General features: G+C 36.1%; 1 protein-coding gene across 2 annotated transcripts; it reads right to left on the reverse strand.

Moving 5' to 3' along the window:
• Positions 1-5,260: 5,260 nt before the first annotated feature.
• LOC146163848 (rab11 family-interacting protein 2-like) lies at positions 5,261-15,192 on the reverse strand. 2 transcript variants are annotated; one of them, XM_083381829.1, is made up of 11 exons: positions 14,368-15,192; positions 13,800-13,947; positions 13,417-13,503; positions 13,153-13,301; positions 12,908-13,049; positions 12,166-12,281; positions 9,242-9,427; positions 8,300-8,420; positions 7,530-7,677; positions 7,000-7,115; positions 5,261-6,513 (listed from the first exon to the last, which is right to left on the reverse strand). In XM_083381829.1, exons 1-11 carry the CDS (start codon positions 14,549-14,551, stop codon positions 6,414-6,416), a joined length of 1,497 nt encoding a protein of 498 aa, XP_083237955.1. In that variant the 5' UTR covers positions 14,552-15,192; the 3' UTR covers positions 5,261-6,413. The 2 variants fall into 2 exon arrangements, with proteins under 2 accessions (XP_083237955.1, XP_083237956.1); XM_083381830.1 differs by lacking the exon at positions 9,242-9,427 and having other exon boundaries at positions 14,368-15,188.
• Positions 15,193-16,173: the final 981 nt, after the last annotated feature.

Raw genomic sequence — 16,173 nt, forward strand, 5'->3', positions numbered from 1 at the left:
AAAGTATCCATATGTTTGCTTAAATTTGTAAATAAAGTGTTATTTAAAACACTAATATATATATCAGTGATTCTAAACCTTTTTTATCTTACAGACCGGTAAAATTTTAAAACAAATTTTGCGGACCGGTGGACCTTCAAAAATCAAAATCAACCCAAAGTGCAAATATGACAAAAGTATACAACTTAAAAGCAAAGAATGGAAACTTAAATTCAATGAGCAATTTGCTGCTGTCTCTTTGATATGATACTTGTTATACTAGTTCTATTAAAGTTATTCACATACAACTGGTCCTAAAATTTAAGACTTAAACGATCTGTAACCTACTTTTAAACAGTTGGGCACAACAGTTGCATTGTGTCGTACGATGAATTCCAAAGTAGACCATTAAATCTATGTTACGTCACAATGTTGCAAATTACAAAGCTGGCGAAGTTCTAAATTTGATGGACAAGCCTTCAGCATCTTGCATTTTGTAGTTAGGATTTAAGATTGTATTTGGCGGACCGGCACCAGTCCGCGCACCGGCGGTTGAGAACCACTGATATATATGACAAAAATACAAATTTTGTGCTTCTTCGACAGGTTTAACTAAGCAAAATAAAGCAAAAACAAGTTGGGTATGCCCATAACTAACTTTGATGAAAGCTTATATACAACAGTATGCCTGTAAAAGCTTATTACCTTTCTTTATAAAACTAGTTTAGTTCGCTTAAAAGTTACTTGAGTGCAAAATCCATAAACTAAACTTATTTATATAAAAGAGGGTCTGATTAACCTGTGTTCAAACTCATAAACAACTTACTGGCCTAAACAAAACAAATTGGTTTGCAGTTAAATTCCAGTAAATAAGGTACACTTAAGTAACCCGTCTGGAAAAAATAATAGATCTTGTGGATGTAGCACTGAAAAAAATCGGTCTGTTGACCAAAAATCACTGGGAAGCACAACAAAATGTCTTGCCATGGCAGTGCTTTGGACTAGGTTACTAGGACAACAATGTCAATATTTTGGCTTACAACCTCATAGACCTAATTCATTATTTTAAACACTTAATTTTCATTGGCGTTTGGGCCTTAGTCGCTAGTTCCAAATGTTAACAACAATCATAATAAAACATATTTAAAACTCAACTGATCCTTATTAGGTAATATTTTTTCAAGTTTTCAAAAACACAAATAGGGGTTAAAGTTTAGTTGGTACCAAACTAACACTTAACACATTCCAACAATGATGCAAAAATCGGCTATGACCCAAAATAAAACCATAGCACAACGAACATTAGGTAAGGGTGCGGGTTAGCGTTTGGGTCTGGGTAGGTTAAGCTTTAAGCAATACTATTAAACAATAATAAATATTGTGCGTTGCTTAATAATTGTTTCAACTAAATATTGTGCGTCGCTTAATAATTGTTTCAACTATATGTTGTGCGTTGCTTTAATAAATGTTTTAACGCTGTGGTAGGATTCTACACCAGCACCCAAAATAATATGTACTGTCTATTGTGTAAACGAAACTGGTCCAATTAGGTAAAACCTATATGATTATAACTCTTAAAATATTTTTGGTGTATGCACCAACCTTTGCTACATGACATTTAATGAAATACAATCTTAACCTTAACATGACCTTGACAGTGATCATTATTTACTACGGAAAAACGACTTCAGAGAGGCGCCATAGTACGCTTCAATGAATATCATAGAAAACGAATGCACTCTTTAGCACAGTGTGGCTTGTGCGCAAAGGGCTTGACATTTTTCGACAAGATTTTGGTTAAGCACTCGACGCCAAAGAATTTGGCGGAAATAATCTTGAATGCAGTCCGCGACCCACTTGCAGAGAAATGCGAATCCAGAAAAGGGCACAAAGGCGCATTGATGGCCTGATAGCCGTCAAACTACATTTTTTAACTTTTACTATGTACCCTTCATACAAAAGTTTAGCACTATGCGAAAACTTCACATTACTACATTTTTGTCCTAAACGATTTTTTTGCTCTTTCTGCCATTAGATTAGATTCAGATGCAATTTGCGCTTTTAAGATTGTTAAGGCAGGTTCCTGTTTGATTTTGCTTTAATATGATTTGTAAAGCTTGGTCCGATATACAAGTAGCCTAGGCCTAATTTAGGATAGCTGGTTCTAAAAGTAGCACAAGACAAGTGAATTTTAATTGGAGAAATGTAGCCTACCATTCAAAAGGGTAGCCTACGGTATTCATGAAATGAAAAAGATAATTTCTCAAAAGTAATTGATGTCTTTCCATGGATGAGTATCTTTAACCATTATTTGTTTTTGGTTATATATAAAAACGCCACTAAGCAAAATGATATTTCAGTAGTGTGTAAAACTGGGGCCGTTTGTGACTTGGTGCACAAGAAGGCTAGGCCTACCCATCAGGTTCAAAAGGCTTGTTGACCCCTGCAATATAGAAGCTGCGACAGCGCTTCTTGATAGTTAGGATATGACTGGAGCTAACTAACATATTTTGTAATGTATAGTTTCCGCAGCTATATTGGGGCGAGTGACGTCAAATGGGTCGAGTGATGTCAAGTCTGCGTCACGCGGCCGCCTCGAAAACAAGAAAATCCAAAAAAAATTGTGAAAATGTACATCGGATGTGCGCCGAAAAACTTTATTCCCCTTAAGGATGATAGGAGTTGGGTTGGTAAGCGGGTTATTCTGTCAGAACTTAACCTTAAAATTAAAGGGATTGCGGTTTAAAATAGCTAAAGAAATGTTCTGGTCTCAAAGAAAATTTTCGACTGCTCTTTAATTAAGCTTAAATAGTGCCGGAAGTGAATACGAACAACCGACGAAAAGTCCGTGTCGAAGAACTATCAAGAGGATCGCAAATTGATTCGCTTGCAAACTACAGATTTAAATTTTCGTTGAAAACACCAGAGCCTAATTATTTCTTTTTATTGTGCTAAATAAAATATAAATAGAAAAGATTTTTCCATAATTGCCAATTAGCCTACCTAAAGTTCTGGTAGCAAGGCCATCAACTTAGCACCTATTTAAGGAAGCTGTAATCGTATATAGTAATTTGGTCCTTACTGTAACTGGCGTATAATCCCTCCTCCATAGCAATATATGTCTTACTGAGAAAGATGCAAATGTTTCGAAATTCCCTGTAGTTTTAAACGCGTTTTGCTGAAGTAAAGACCAAATAGAAATAGACATTGCAAATGCCAGAATCTTAACTCACCCGAAGTAGCTTAACAAGGAACAACGGGCGAATTAGAACCAACTTTGCAATGCTATCCCGTACAGCAATAGTCTACATCAGTGTCCCAACCTTTTGTTACACTATAGTGCCCCCTTGGGCTCCATATTATTTCATATCGCCCCCCTCATCTTGCTTTACAGTTAAGTATTATTAATCGTTGTCTAACATTATACTGTCTGCACTTTCGTTTCGATGAGCTCTGTTAGTAATATTTTAGGTTGTCTAATATACATTCACTATAGGAATTTACGTGAGCACGTGTATAAATGGAACCAAATTACTGACGTACGTGCATAACTTAAAGAAACAAGGCGTTTAGGTAACAGAGCATATATTTTACATATAACAATAATTGCGTTAAGGTTTTAACTCACTGGTACAAACTACTTTCCGCTACTTCAAATAAAATGGCTGAAGATTCAACATATAGTTTCATAATGCAATCCAGTTTTGTCGTTAGCTCAACATAAAAGATTAATTCCTAAAACATCAAGACTTTAAATCAGGGGTCGGCAACCTTTTTCTAGTCGCGGGTCAAAACCAAACTCAGAAAGGTCTCAGATAGGGGCCGCACAAAATGTTAACTATAAGAACTGTGTTATTAAAATGTTAGAACAACTGTGAACCAGGTGGGCCTGGGATTTTGCACTTCAAAACATGTTTAAATATATTTAAGGAGGCAGAAAAGTGTTGGCGCAAAGCATGAAAAAATATTTTTAAGTCGGGATGCACCTAGCGAGCGAAGCAAGCGCGACTTTTTTTGGTATACCAGCGCATTTCTTTTAAATTTCTTGCTAGTTTTTATTACATTAAGGAAAATTGAAAAATGTCAAAAAATATATGTCCAATAGTTTTGGATACGTTGTCCGTTGTCCGCGAGGCGCTTGGCAGCCTTCCACTACACGGCGCAACGGTAAAGAAGCGCTGATCTAGCTCCAAAGACAGTATCAAAACGTAAACAAACAGGAATTTAAACGTGACCAAACAGCAGGATCAAAATTTTTCGCTCTTATGTAGTTAAAATGGTCAAAAAGTATTTGAAATGAACTCGTGTCTAGTTGAAAAAACGCAACCGCAACCAACAACCTTACATGAGAAAGCCAATAATTACGTCAGAAGTTAACAATGGGCGGGAAACTACCAGAAGATCGCAGTACGAAAGTTGCCATTTAAGCCTAAATGTTACATACAGTATTACAGTGCTGTTTGCTACTATTTCTATGTGAACTTTTTATAAAATTTTGCGGAAAGTGCTTTTATGGAACGCCCCTTATGTGCGTTCAGCGCACCCCAAGTGAGAAAAATACCCAAAACGCCCCATAGTAACTATCTTGTTTGTATTTCAATATATATATTTCAAAACATGCGAAAAGCGGTATTTTGCGAAATCGTTTATTTACATTAAACATAAATAAGAAAGAAAATATACAAGTGTGTATCACAAGCTTCAAAAAAACGCATACAGAAGACGTACAATGTGTTTTAAAAAGTTCAGGTAAGTTAGACAGCGTTAATGAACTTAAAATCGACAACGTTTGGCAAACCGGTCAATAAATAATGCTGACAGAGCGATAACGCTGGTAAGCAGCTACTATTAGCATCAATCAAGAATTTGATTTCACAAAAGCAAACACACGACTTGCTTATAGCGGTTAATAACCAATGAATCCACCTACACTTTAATCGAATAAAACCGTGACAATGTTGTCGTTGTAGGAAGAATAGTAAACATCAACGCAAAAAGGTAAAACACAACAATGGAATAACGCAATGGCGATACAATCTGTAGTCAATCCTCAGACAACTGCACAAAGCAACAACAAAAAAAGATTACAGAATCGAACCCGCAAAGGTGCGGTTTGTTTTGCATGTTGATTGATGAAGCAAAGACGATTGTCTATCGTGACATATCCGACAATAAATTACCCAAAGCTTCCATTGAAACTGAAAGCCGCAGTGAATGTCATGCGCATAGATAGACCAACGGCTTGGCAAGTTGCACGATAGACAAATGTGTTTTCCGTGACCAATTACATCAGTTATAACTTCCGTGGCAACACTTCAGTCTTAATTTCATTGCAATTGTAACAATTCTTTTTTGCATGTTAAAAAGGAAAGCAGCCCTTCGGCGACATTAGGTACAGAAAATACAAACTTGGGCAAAAAACGATCCCCGGACCGCACCAGGCAATAAAGACAAAAAACAAATATATGATAAAGAAGTAGAAACTGTATTCGGACGACGAGCGTTGACTCGGCAGAAAACAAACTCGAAAAAAGGGAAAATAGCACCATTACAACGGGCAAAATGCTGTATTAGACACATTAGGTATGTGCGATATTATTTGAATACCTTATAGCAGGGGTTCTTAAACTTTTTTTACCGCGGATCACAAAAATTTTCTTTTAGCTCGCACGGACCACTGTAGGCAAATAAAATTCAAAAATAATGTCATAAATTGACGTCACAGTACAAATAAACTTCTTAAGTTTGCTGATTTTGGTCCAAAAATGGGAAAATTCAAATGAAGTCTAAATACATTCAGTGCAAACCCGTTTTGTTTTGAATTAAATTGTTTTTTTTATAAATTGATTACTTTATAAGTAGACACTAATATTTCAATTAGGCTTTCATGGACCATCTAAAACTAGTTCACGGACCCCAAGGGGTCCATAGACCCCAGTGTAAGAACCCCTGCCTTATACCATTTGACAGTATCAGTGCTCGTGTGAAACTAGATTGACATCGGTACCGAACTAATAATGAACTAAGATAGACATCTTAGCCATGTTTCGCAATTTAGATCAGTGTTTTCTACCTAAAATATAAGTTAAATGCCTCTTGTTTGTGCTGTATATTTAAAAGATATGTCGGAAATATGTGATAGTTTAAGAATACCTAATTATGAGCCAGTTGGGCCAGACGTGTGCCATATAAACATGTCAAAACATATAAGTATTGGGTGAGCAAAGTGCAACCCCAACCTATCGAGTATTATTGAGCGATGGCCTAAAACAATTTGAAACTAAGTTGTGATAATACAGGAACAAATATAGGAAATTCGGAATTCGGCGATAACATCTGAAAACGAGATGTCGAACTTTCTTGCTCCAGAATAGCCTATAGTTTACCTCTTTGTCAAAGGGTAGTGCGTTGAAGACACAAGTGCGAGGCGAGAGTTACTTTCGAAGTCTCCGGTCTTCGAATTTTTTGTCGAGAATCTGCGGCGTGCAGATCATAACACGAACAAGGAGACTGTCGATGTAATCCTCCATTTCCCTGTTGTACAACGGTTTGTCATTAATCGGCAACCATCTTAGTCAAACCTACCACCACTACAATATTTTGCTTATTAAATCGACAAGCGTTGTAGGAACTTTATGTAAAAAAAAATTGTAATATTTTGAAAGGTTCAATCATTAACAAAGTAAAGGTACCATTTTTTAATTACACGCTAATTAAACTTTAAAACACATATACACACAGGTTGCGGTAGTACATTTAATAAAAATGCAAAACCTACAACATTTTGACAAATAATTGCATTTCGCCTTTATGTTTATATTTAAGCTCCATATAAGGCAATTTATTAAATTCCAATAGACTCTGTAACCACACATAAAACATTTCTGGCAGATAAACGTTTCACGCAATCAACTGAAAAACTGCTGCAAGGTAAACAACGTCCAATCCCATGAGCGCTGATCAAATATATCGCAGTCGAAAACGCCACAATAGCAGCTCAGTAAAGAAAAATCGCCAAACCTGATCTGCACGTTCTTTTGGGCAAGTTGCGCGTTTTGGGCTGAGGCAAGTTTAACGAGCTGCTCGTGTGTCATGGTGTGGAGCGCAGCCGTGCTGTCCTCGTGGATCGTTGATACCTGGATAAAGCGAAAACGGGGCCGTGTTAAACGCTTCATGTTATTTTACCAGCGGATAGGTGTTATTTGATGTCTTATTACGTAGTTACCCCGATTGGTTAATGCATATTATTAAACTCGTCACATTTATTATGTCGGGTATATATCCTGCTACCACATGATTTAGACTTTGTTGGAGTTTGATTCTGAATAAATAAATGCTAAGGGCCTTGTAACAAAGTATCATAAATAAAAAACGTTCCGTATATTCAATGGTTTGTTTATTAATAAAAATCACACCAGTAACTGAATGCTGTATCGCAACTCCAGATAGTTAAACTTCGTTACTTTCGGTTTAAGTTCCCGGTTTTGAACTAAGCGAAACAATTGGGAAAAAGCACAGTCAACCGAAACAAACGCGTTTAATTTCCTTACCTTGGGCAGTTCCCGGACGTCGAGCCTGTAGTAGTTCTTAGGCTTGTAGAGTGTGGGCAGCGCAGAGGCCTGCTGCTTGTGCTTTCGCTTCAGCTCGCCGAAGTCGACCATACTGTGGCGCTTTACGGAGTTGGAGGAGTTCATATTCCTGTCGCGAAAATCGGAAGCCTACTGGTTAGCTAAAGGGCGACTTTTCAGCATACAATTGCTCTGAAACCACCGATTTCGAAATATGGACTACCCAATAAAACTACATAGGATCAATTTAATTTTATATTTCTCATATATATACTTGTACTTTCTTTTTAGGATAACTCCATCAATTTGTTTCGGTGGTAGCGAACTGTACGGTATAAAACGCAAAAACAGGATTTGTTTTGCAGTGTAACAAAGTTTAAAAATTATCCAACATTACCGCCTAATGGTGTTGGTAACTTTGACGTGTTTTTAGAAAAGTTTAAACAATTGACGTTACATAAATTTGAACCCTGAGTTAGGCCGGTAATAGGGAAGATTTTTTTTAACTAAGCCAATAGCCACTAACAAGTTTTTTAAAAGTGCTCAAAATCACCCTCAATCGTACATTTCTTGGTATGAACTATTATTTGACCATTAAATCACACATTCCAGAGATTTTTATTCACATATGACAGACGTTTATTTATTTCTTTTTACAGATGACGGACCACAAATCGACCAAACGAAACTTGGCCATTTTCCACTGATTGTACAATGTACATAGCTATCCTTACAAACAGAGAAAGGCTTACAGATTCGTAGCAGTGGAGGCTGCAGTCGACTCGAGTCCCTGGTTGACGTTTGTTAGTGACGAGCTCCGCAGCGACATTCCGGGTGAGCTGGCAGTGCTGGATGCGCCCGAGTCTTGAGTCCCTGAATGTCGGTTATTTGGTAAAATAACGCTCACGGTAAATAGAAAATCTTCACAAACCTTTTTGAGGCGGTTAAAATTGCCAGGGAGAACGAATTTCATTCTATAGTCATATTTAATTTCTCATACTTAAGGACCTTAAATTACTTAACCTAAATGTTTGTTAGAAATATTGTTTTCCACAGAGACCATGATATTATTGTTAAAGTTATTTATTTAGTTTTGTGGTGCCGAGTTAAAGTATTACGCAAGTGTTAGATTATCACCAATGCATTACATGCAATCCAAAGTCAGACACACCCCATGCATTGAGCATCGAAAGTCAGTCCGCAAAAAATGAACGATACTAATTTGATACAAATATGAATTAAGTTTAGTACTTTCTAAACAAAAAATCAATTTTAGACACTATGGAGTAATTTATCTATATAATAATTAGGTCCAGATTGGACGATGTAATTTAACAGTTAAATATTGTAAGATACGATTGTACACGTTGGATGTTCAATTCGTTTGTCAAATACGAGGTTCAATAAAAATTGCAGTGCTTATGACGTTGCATTTCGTTTCTTTTTTTGCTAAAAAAACAAATGCTTTACCAGCTTTTTTATTAACTTTAAGGGTGCATGCCACAACGATAAAAATACTTTCGTAAACCGTGCAATAAATATTATCCATGACATAATAATATTTATATACCTAGTTAAAAGGTTTACGCAATTAAAAACCCAATTATAATCGTAATTTGCCGAACAGGATCCACCAAACACAGCCCACGCCCTAAACCGGTCTCTGCCGCGGCCCGAGAACTCAAGCACAACACCTGGTAAGTAGAAGTGGCCGCCGTTGACGCAGAGCTCGCTTTGGGGCGCCTGCTCGGTCTTGCGCAGCTGGCCCATGATCTGCTTGAGCTGGAAGTTGGGCATTGAGCGGTTGCGCGCGTGCTGCTTCGCGCCGCCCTTAACGCCGTCCGGCTTTTTCGTACCGCTACCACCACCATCACCACCACCTGGCAACCGGTTAGTACAGCTCAAATAAGGCATGCAGTGCATTGTGCGACACACGAACAGTTGGGGAAAACAACAACTGAGATTTGGGACTGTTTTTGTTGTACATATTTATACAGAGTTATCTGGACCAGTGATTCTCAACCTTAAATGGCTTACGGCATCCCTCAAAAATAATAAATAGATTTTCGGCAACCCGACTGGAATTTTTGAGTATTTTACTGAAATGTCCATAAATGGAACTGGGACAACACAATCAACTTAAAACGTGTAGGAAAATGCCATTCAATATAATGATCTCTAATTGTACACAAATAGTTGTATGAAACAGCTTTCCAATTAAGAAAAAATCAGATTTTTTTTTAAATTCTCAATATCTATCGGCACCCTTGAGCATATTAGAAATGGTACAACAGGGCGCCGCGGCATCTCGGTTGAGAACCACAGGTCTGGACCCTTTAGTAAAGAAATCCCCTGTTAACCGACACAAAATTGCAGAGAACCGATTTTTTTTCTACGTTTTTTTCCTGTTTATCCGGATCCCGCTGTCTGAATATGATATTAACACCAATTTTTTAGAACAAAAGTCCGTGCTAAATCAACGGCAATAAAATACGACATATGGGACGTTTAAGAGTGAATTGGGAATGAGTTTAAGATTTATAGTTGCGCAATAATATGATTTCAAATAGCTGCATTTCAAACTGTAACTATTCCATTAAATCAGGTGAAACACGGTGCTGCATTTGTAAGATTGATTGAATTTTCGCTTTATGATGATCAGGATACCAAGCTTAGCCGAGGTTTATTGACAAAACAAAGCGGTCAGGATTAATGATAACTTTTTGTGTATAGAGCGCGGTTTTTAACCTACACGCTTTACATACATTTTTGCAGGGTTCTTAGTTCGACGAACTCGCAACGACAGTACTTGCTGGAATATTAAATATAAAAAAAAAACATGTTATAGCATTTCGGCTGCGTACCGCAAGCATGCTTCGATGGGAGTGAGCGTGAATTATTAACGTATCACGATCTCAATAACACACGCGTTGGTTGTAATGCTATGGATATTTTTGCAAGCAATTTATCACATTTTTGCCCAGAAGCGATTAAAATGTGCTTGAGGCACTAGCTAGTCATAATACTTCATAAATCGCATTTGCAGTGAAAGTATAGTTTTATGGATGTGTGTACATTCCGTAAAAAAAAATTATAGTATGGGTAAAAAGTGAAAATCGTGATAACGACACACAAGTCGACAAAAGTGCAGTGTCCGTTTTAGCAGCACGTCGACACGTTCAGCCGTTACCAACCACACGATAACGTACCATAAAAAAGGGCCCGTCGCAACGAAGCCAAGTTGTTTCTATATTTATCATTTTACACAAAGGTCGTAAAAAGAAAACTAAAAGTAACGGTACAAATTAAGACAAGTTCATGCGCCGCCTTAGGCCTTTAAGCGGAACTCAAGCAGGTAAATGGTGGTACCTGGGCTCTACAGTCGCCAATTACGAGCGACGGATGCCCGACCTCGTTTTGCACGTCATTCTTTAACGCGATTAATAGCGTGTCGCAACATAAAACGTCCGTGCTAATGTTTTAGTGTTATGCGTCAACTGGCGATTAATTAGGAAACCTAAAACTACTTGAATAGACAATTGTTTAAACCAATTCGAATGGCGTAATCCCGCGTGCCAGTTTTATTGCAATAGATAGTTTGTTCATCCAGGGCCAGGTCTTAAGCAAAATCTCACACGAAAACAGGGCAAAAAATGTCGCTGTATAAAAGTCATTCAACCTAAACAAGGTTTGAAAAGGACAACAGCGTTTAAAACGAGTTAGTCTATATCACATATTATATTAAACATTTAAGATTTTAAATCAGTAAGGGCATATTGATTTCATTGGTGAACTGTAACAGGAAAAGGTGCCTCCAGCCGAAATTGAAACTAAAGTGAGTAACGTTATATCGGACGGTTTCAAGTGACCAAATTGCCACAACAAATGACACGCCTGGCTGCGCAGTGTGATGGCAACCCAATAAACCCAGGTTAATTGACGAAAGTGGGAAACCTGCAGATCTTTACTCATCTTGATTATATCATCACAACCTTTTTTAGCGTACGAAGTATAGTTGAAAGAAAAGCGGAAAAATCGGATATGAAGTGACGATGTAAACAGGTGGGCCGTTTGTTTAACACGCGATAAGACCTTGACGTGGGTTTGTTTAATTTGTCTGACGTGGGTTTCTCTAACCATGGACAATTGTCTCGCGCGGTTTTTTATCTAGGCGTTAAATCGTGTCCGTTTGCAAGCAAACACATTTTTTATTTCTTTGTTTAATTTAAACCATTTAACAACGTAACATGCTTTCTACACAAACTTACTAATTTCCTCGAACTAGACTGAGTGACAAATATAATTTTACTAATTGACAAAAAACTAAATTGGCTTCATTTGGTTTGAAATTAAACTGGTTTAGTTTATTATGATTCGTCTATCAATGTATTAAATTAAATTAGAAAGGCATAAATAATTTTGTACAACCGAAAGTAGATTTTTAACACACATGCACTGGCATATTTTTCTCAACAACATTTGTTTTACAAAAAACAATGCTTCACCATTGTGCCACACAAAGTTAATAAAATAACACGTGCATGCAACTATGGTCAACAAACCCACCGTTGTTCAAGTACATGCCTAGTTGCATTAAAAACGAAATTCTTAAACTTACTGGAACCGCCAGAGTTGGAGCGGCTGAGGTTTGTGGCAGTTTTGGGCAGTGGGGGACGGTGGAGTACATCAACACTAACTGCCTTTTGAGATCCAAGGGAATGAGTTTTTAAGGATCTGTTACACAAAATACAATTATTTTTATTTTTAAAACAAGCTACCTACTTTTTTATTTACAAAAATACACTCTACAACATTGTGTTGGAACTTTTCTTTCACAAAAGTAATATAATTATATATGAATTTTAAGCAAAAAAATAAAACAAAATCCTTTTATATAATAAAAAGATATAAATATAAATTGAAAAGTAAAATAATATAAATACACACCTTCATTTTAATCCATTAATCTATTTAAGTTAAATTAAATTTTAAGAAAGATATTTTTGGGAACACACAAAAAGATCTAAAAATCAACAATGACTGAAACAGAAAAATCTATAAAACCATGGTATTGAGACCAACAACATAAAATCCCAAATATGCAGTAATATCCATGATAGAAACTTGTGCAACCTTTATAGAAGCACTTAATTGTCTGAATGAGAAATAAACCTGTCAGAATAAGTCCTAAAAGAACCACTTGAATATAACTGAATATGGTTATTTGCTGATGTTGATATTCTCCCTGATTTGTGTTTGTAAAAATAAGTAATGGTCCTCAATAAAAATGACACAATTAAACAGAAAAATGTACAGCTTCAAACAAAGACAAGTTTTCAGTATTAAAAAAATATTAATACCTTGCAGAACCCCTTGCCGATACCAGTGCACCAGGTGAACTCGATGTTGAGCTTGTTGCTGAATTTGTTCGAAATGATCTTTCAAAAGATTGATTTTGGGAATCGCTCAAGAAAGAAGGTGTCAAGTTTTCTAAAGAACGCCCTGCACAAAAAACAAACATTAAAACATATTGTGAAGTCAGACATGAGGGGTAAAGCAACTAAACTTGTGCAACCTTTATAAATAACATTTTGGAAATACGTACCCTTTCCTAACCCAAGGGGTGAAAACCGTTCAGTGTCTCCTACACCAGAGTCTTCATCCTCAGACCTTCTTCTAAATTTTCCCCTTAAGCCAGATGTTAAAATACGAAGTGGCTTTGGACTTTCCTTTTTATCACACAGCACAGGTGGCCTGCAGCATTTCACAGGATGATTAATATGGAATAATTTCAGTGGGGAATGTTGATTTACTGTTATGTAATCTGTGGTAAACTTAATGTAATCTGTGGCGTAACTAAAACACTTACCTATTATTGCTTTGAAACTTGAAAGAAATTTCCACTTCTCCGCGTTCTTTTTTACTGTCTTTTTTTTTGCCAACCAAAGAATACCACCTGAATTAAAGGGAATTTAATACCATTACAATACTTTGTATGAAGGAATAAATTATTATTAGAAAAATTGTATTAAAATTCAATTCACTTATTGTTAAGTCAAATAGTACTATTTTGAAAGCATTTTTTTCTCTCAACCTCATGTTTACACTACCGTATCTATCCATGTGTGAAAAGTCCAAATGTGCAGTTTGCATATTTTGCAAAACAAATTATCTTGATGTCTTTACCAGAATACTTATAGTAAAAAGCAACCTTTTCCAGATTTACAGAAATTCCCCATAAAATAAACAAACCTTGCTCTATCCTTATTATCACAGCAGTTCAAGGCAGACAAGGGAATGTGTGTTTGTCCAATTAGCTCATCAGACTCCAAGCCCAATTTGCTATGGCGCTTATGGTATACACTTACACACACAACAACCTTATTGGTAAACACTCCACCTTAATAAAAAAATAGAATGTTTACTATTTCAGATATGTATTTTCATAGAACTATTCATTCAAGGGTATCTAATAAAGGAGAAAGGAATGTCATGATAAGCCTGTGCAGAAGTCAAATCATAAAGGTTCAAGGCTGCTGAAGCCTCAGGGCAAGTAAACAAACAAGAAATTTCTCGGGACGCTATGAAGATTGTGATGATTAGGCACATAACCTTGGTAATTACTGTGGAACACAGAATACTGCAAATTCCATGAACAATTTGTCAAAGATCAATATTGAACATTAAGAAACAGCAATGTTTAGGCAATAAAAACATAACTGTTAATTGACTATACATACCAATTTGACAATAAACAATTTCATATTACTGTTACATTTTCCAAATAGATAACTGTAGATAAATTAACTTATATGTATACCTTGTGGAAGTGAAAACGAACATTCAGTAAACCACCTAGGTGAATTTGATTTCACAGATGAGGTGGCAAATTTTTCTTTTCCAAGTTCTATTGTTGCATAGGCATCATTTGTGCCACTTTTTCCTTTTACCAGCAAGTCTCTTCCTTGCTTTACAGTCACAACAACATCAGTTGGGCTCCACATTTAGCTTTGTCAGAAAGCAAAAGGAAGAGTTAAGCAGTTCTACCAGTCGACTACAGTCCAATTGTTATTAATTCTTTAAAAAAACAAAAATTATGGTATTACAAAGTCGCGCAAATGTGGTATTACAAAGAATGCAATAATAACAAAAAAACACGATACTGACAAAGTTAAATTAACTGTAACACAACACATTATTTTATATTCTACAACAATGTTTTTCTTCTGATGTTTAACACAGAGTCTGCTTAAAAAACCATTACATAAAATATAAAGTCAGGTTTTATAACATATTTTAACCATTCACTATTAGAAAATTAGTGCCACAGAAAGATATCGCCACAACGAAAACTTTAAAAGACAAGTGAAAAACAAAATATTTTTATATAAAATAACACACATCACGCCTTTCTAAATCTTACAAATAAGTGCTATCTTTAATTGACACCTGGCCTAACATTTTGCTATAAAGTGAGTCTAGCAACCCTCAAAGTGCTGCTATACAGAAAAAGCACAGTTTTGCTTACTATGGGCAACATTCGTTACCTCTAGACTGCGTCTGAAACCAACGTTGGTTTATTTATAGGCAAGTAAGATTCTGATTCAAGAAAATATGTTTTTGAAAAGACTCCTTAATTCGTAGAACGTTCTTTCTCTCTACTGTTGCTTGCGCAGCGTACGCACTTTTGTGATTTCGTTTACTATTTTTAGTATCAGCTGACTTCAAAACATGACGTCATGTACAAGGATACGCGTGATTGGTCCCGTAACCAAGACAAATTTAAATGACTGCACTTTATGATGGGTTTTCGAACTTGCTTTCGTCCGACCCCCATGTCCATTTAGATAACTCTATTTACCTCAGCAAACAAAGAAAAAATATTGTGTAAAAGAATAATGGCGCAAAAGCGTTATATTTTTCATCTGAAATGAAACCAAAGCTTCGCCTAACTATTTTTTGGCTAAAATCTTACGCCAAAATCATTCAACATATATTCCAAATAGGGTTATTATTTCATAATTGTATAGGCTGACAATTTTTCACGTCAAATGCAGTATTTTGCAAAGATATTTGGCCAGAAAAGACTGGAATCCAATCAGAACAACAGTTACATGCTCCATTGACCAGAAACGAGGTAGATATGGTTAATATAGGTTCTTCAAGCAACATGAACTTCATTGCCGCTTAACCACGAAAGATAAATACAATAAAAAGGGTGGTAAGATGCCTGTTGATAGATCCCGTACGGGTGGACGCAATAGAGATTAATAAACTCGGCCAGCCTAGTTAAGAAGACTTGTTTTGTGCATTTTGTTAATGTTTTTAAATAATTAAAATGTTTGATTCGGGCGTAAAAATTTTGTGTTTTTTGTTATTCGTACAACGAAAGATTATCTGTCTCAGGGGTCAACTCGTTTTAGCGAGACTCACCAAAAGTTCCGACATCTATAGAAATTTATAAATATGACAAACGTTTACCTTTTTACTTTCATTTAGGTCGCTAATTATAGGTAAGGAGACGTCATATAATTTAATTCGCACTACGAGTTTTTATATTAATATTTAAAACGACACTCGAGGACAATTTGCTACTAAATTGGAATATTTCTTATACAATATAGGC

The sequence above is a fragment of the Ascidiella aspersa genome, chromosome 2 (genome assembly GCF_963924565.1).
Source record: "Ascidiella aspersa chromosome 2, kaAscAspe10.2, whole genome shotgun sequence".
Classification (NCBI taxonomy): Eukaryota; Metazoa; Chordata; class Ascidiacea; order Phlebobranchia; family Ascidiidae; genus Ascidiella; species Ascidiella aspersa.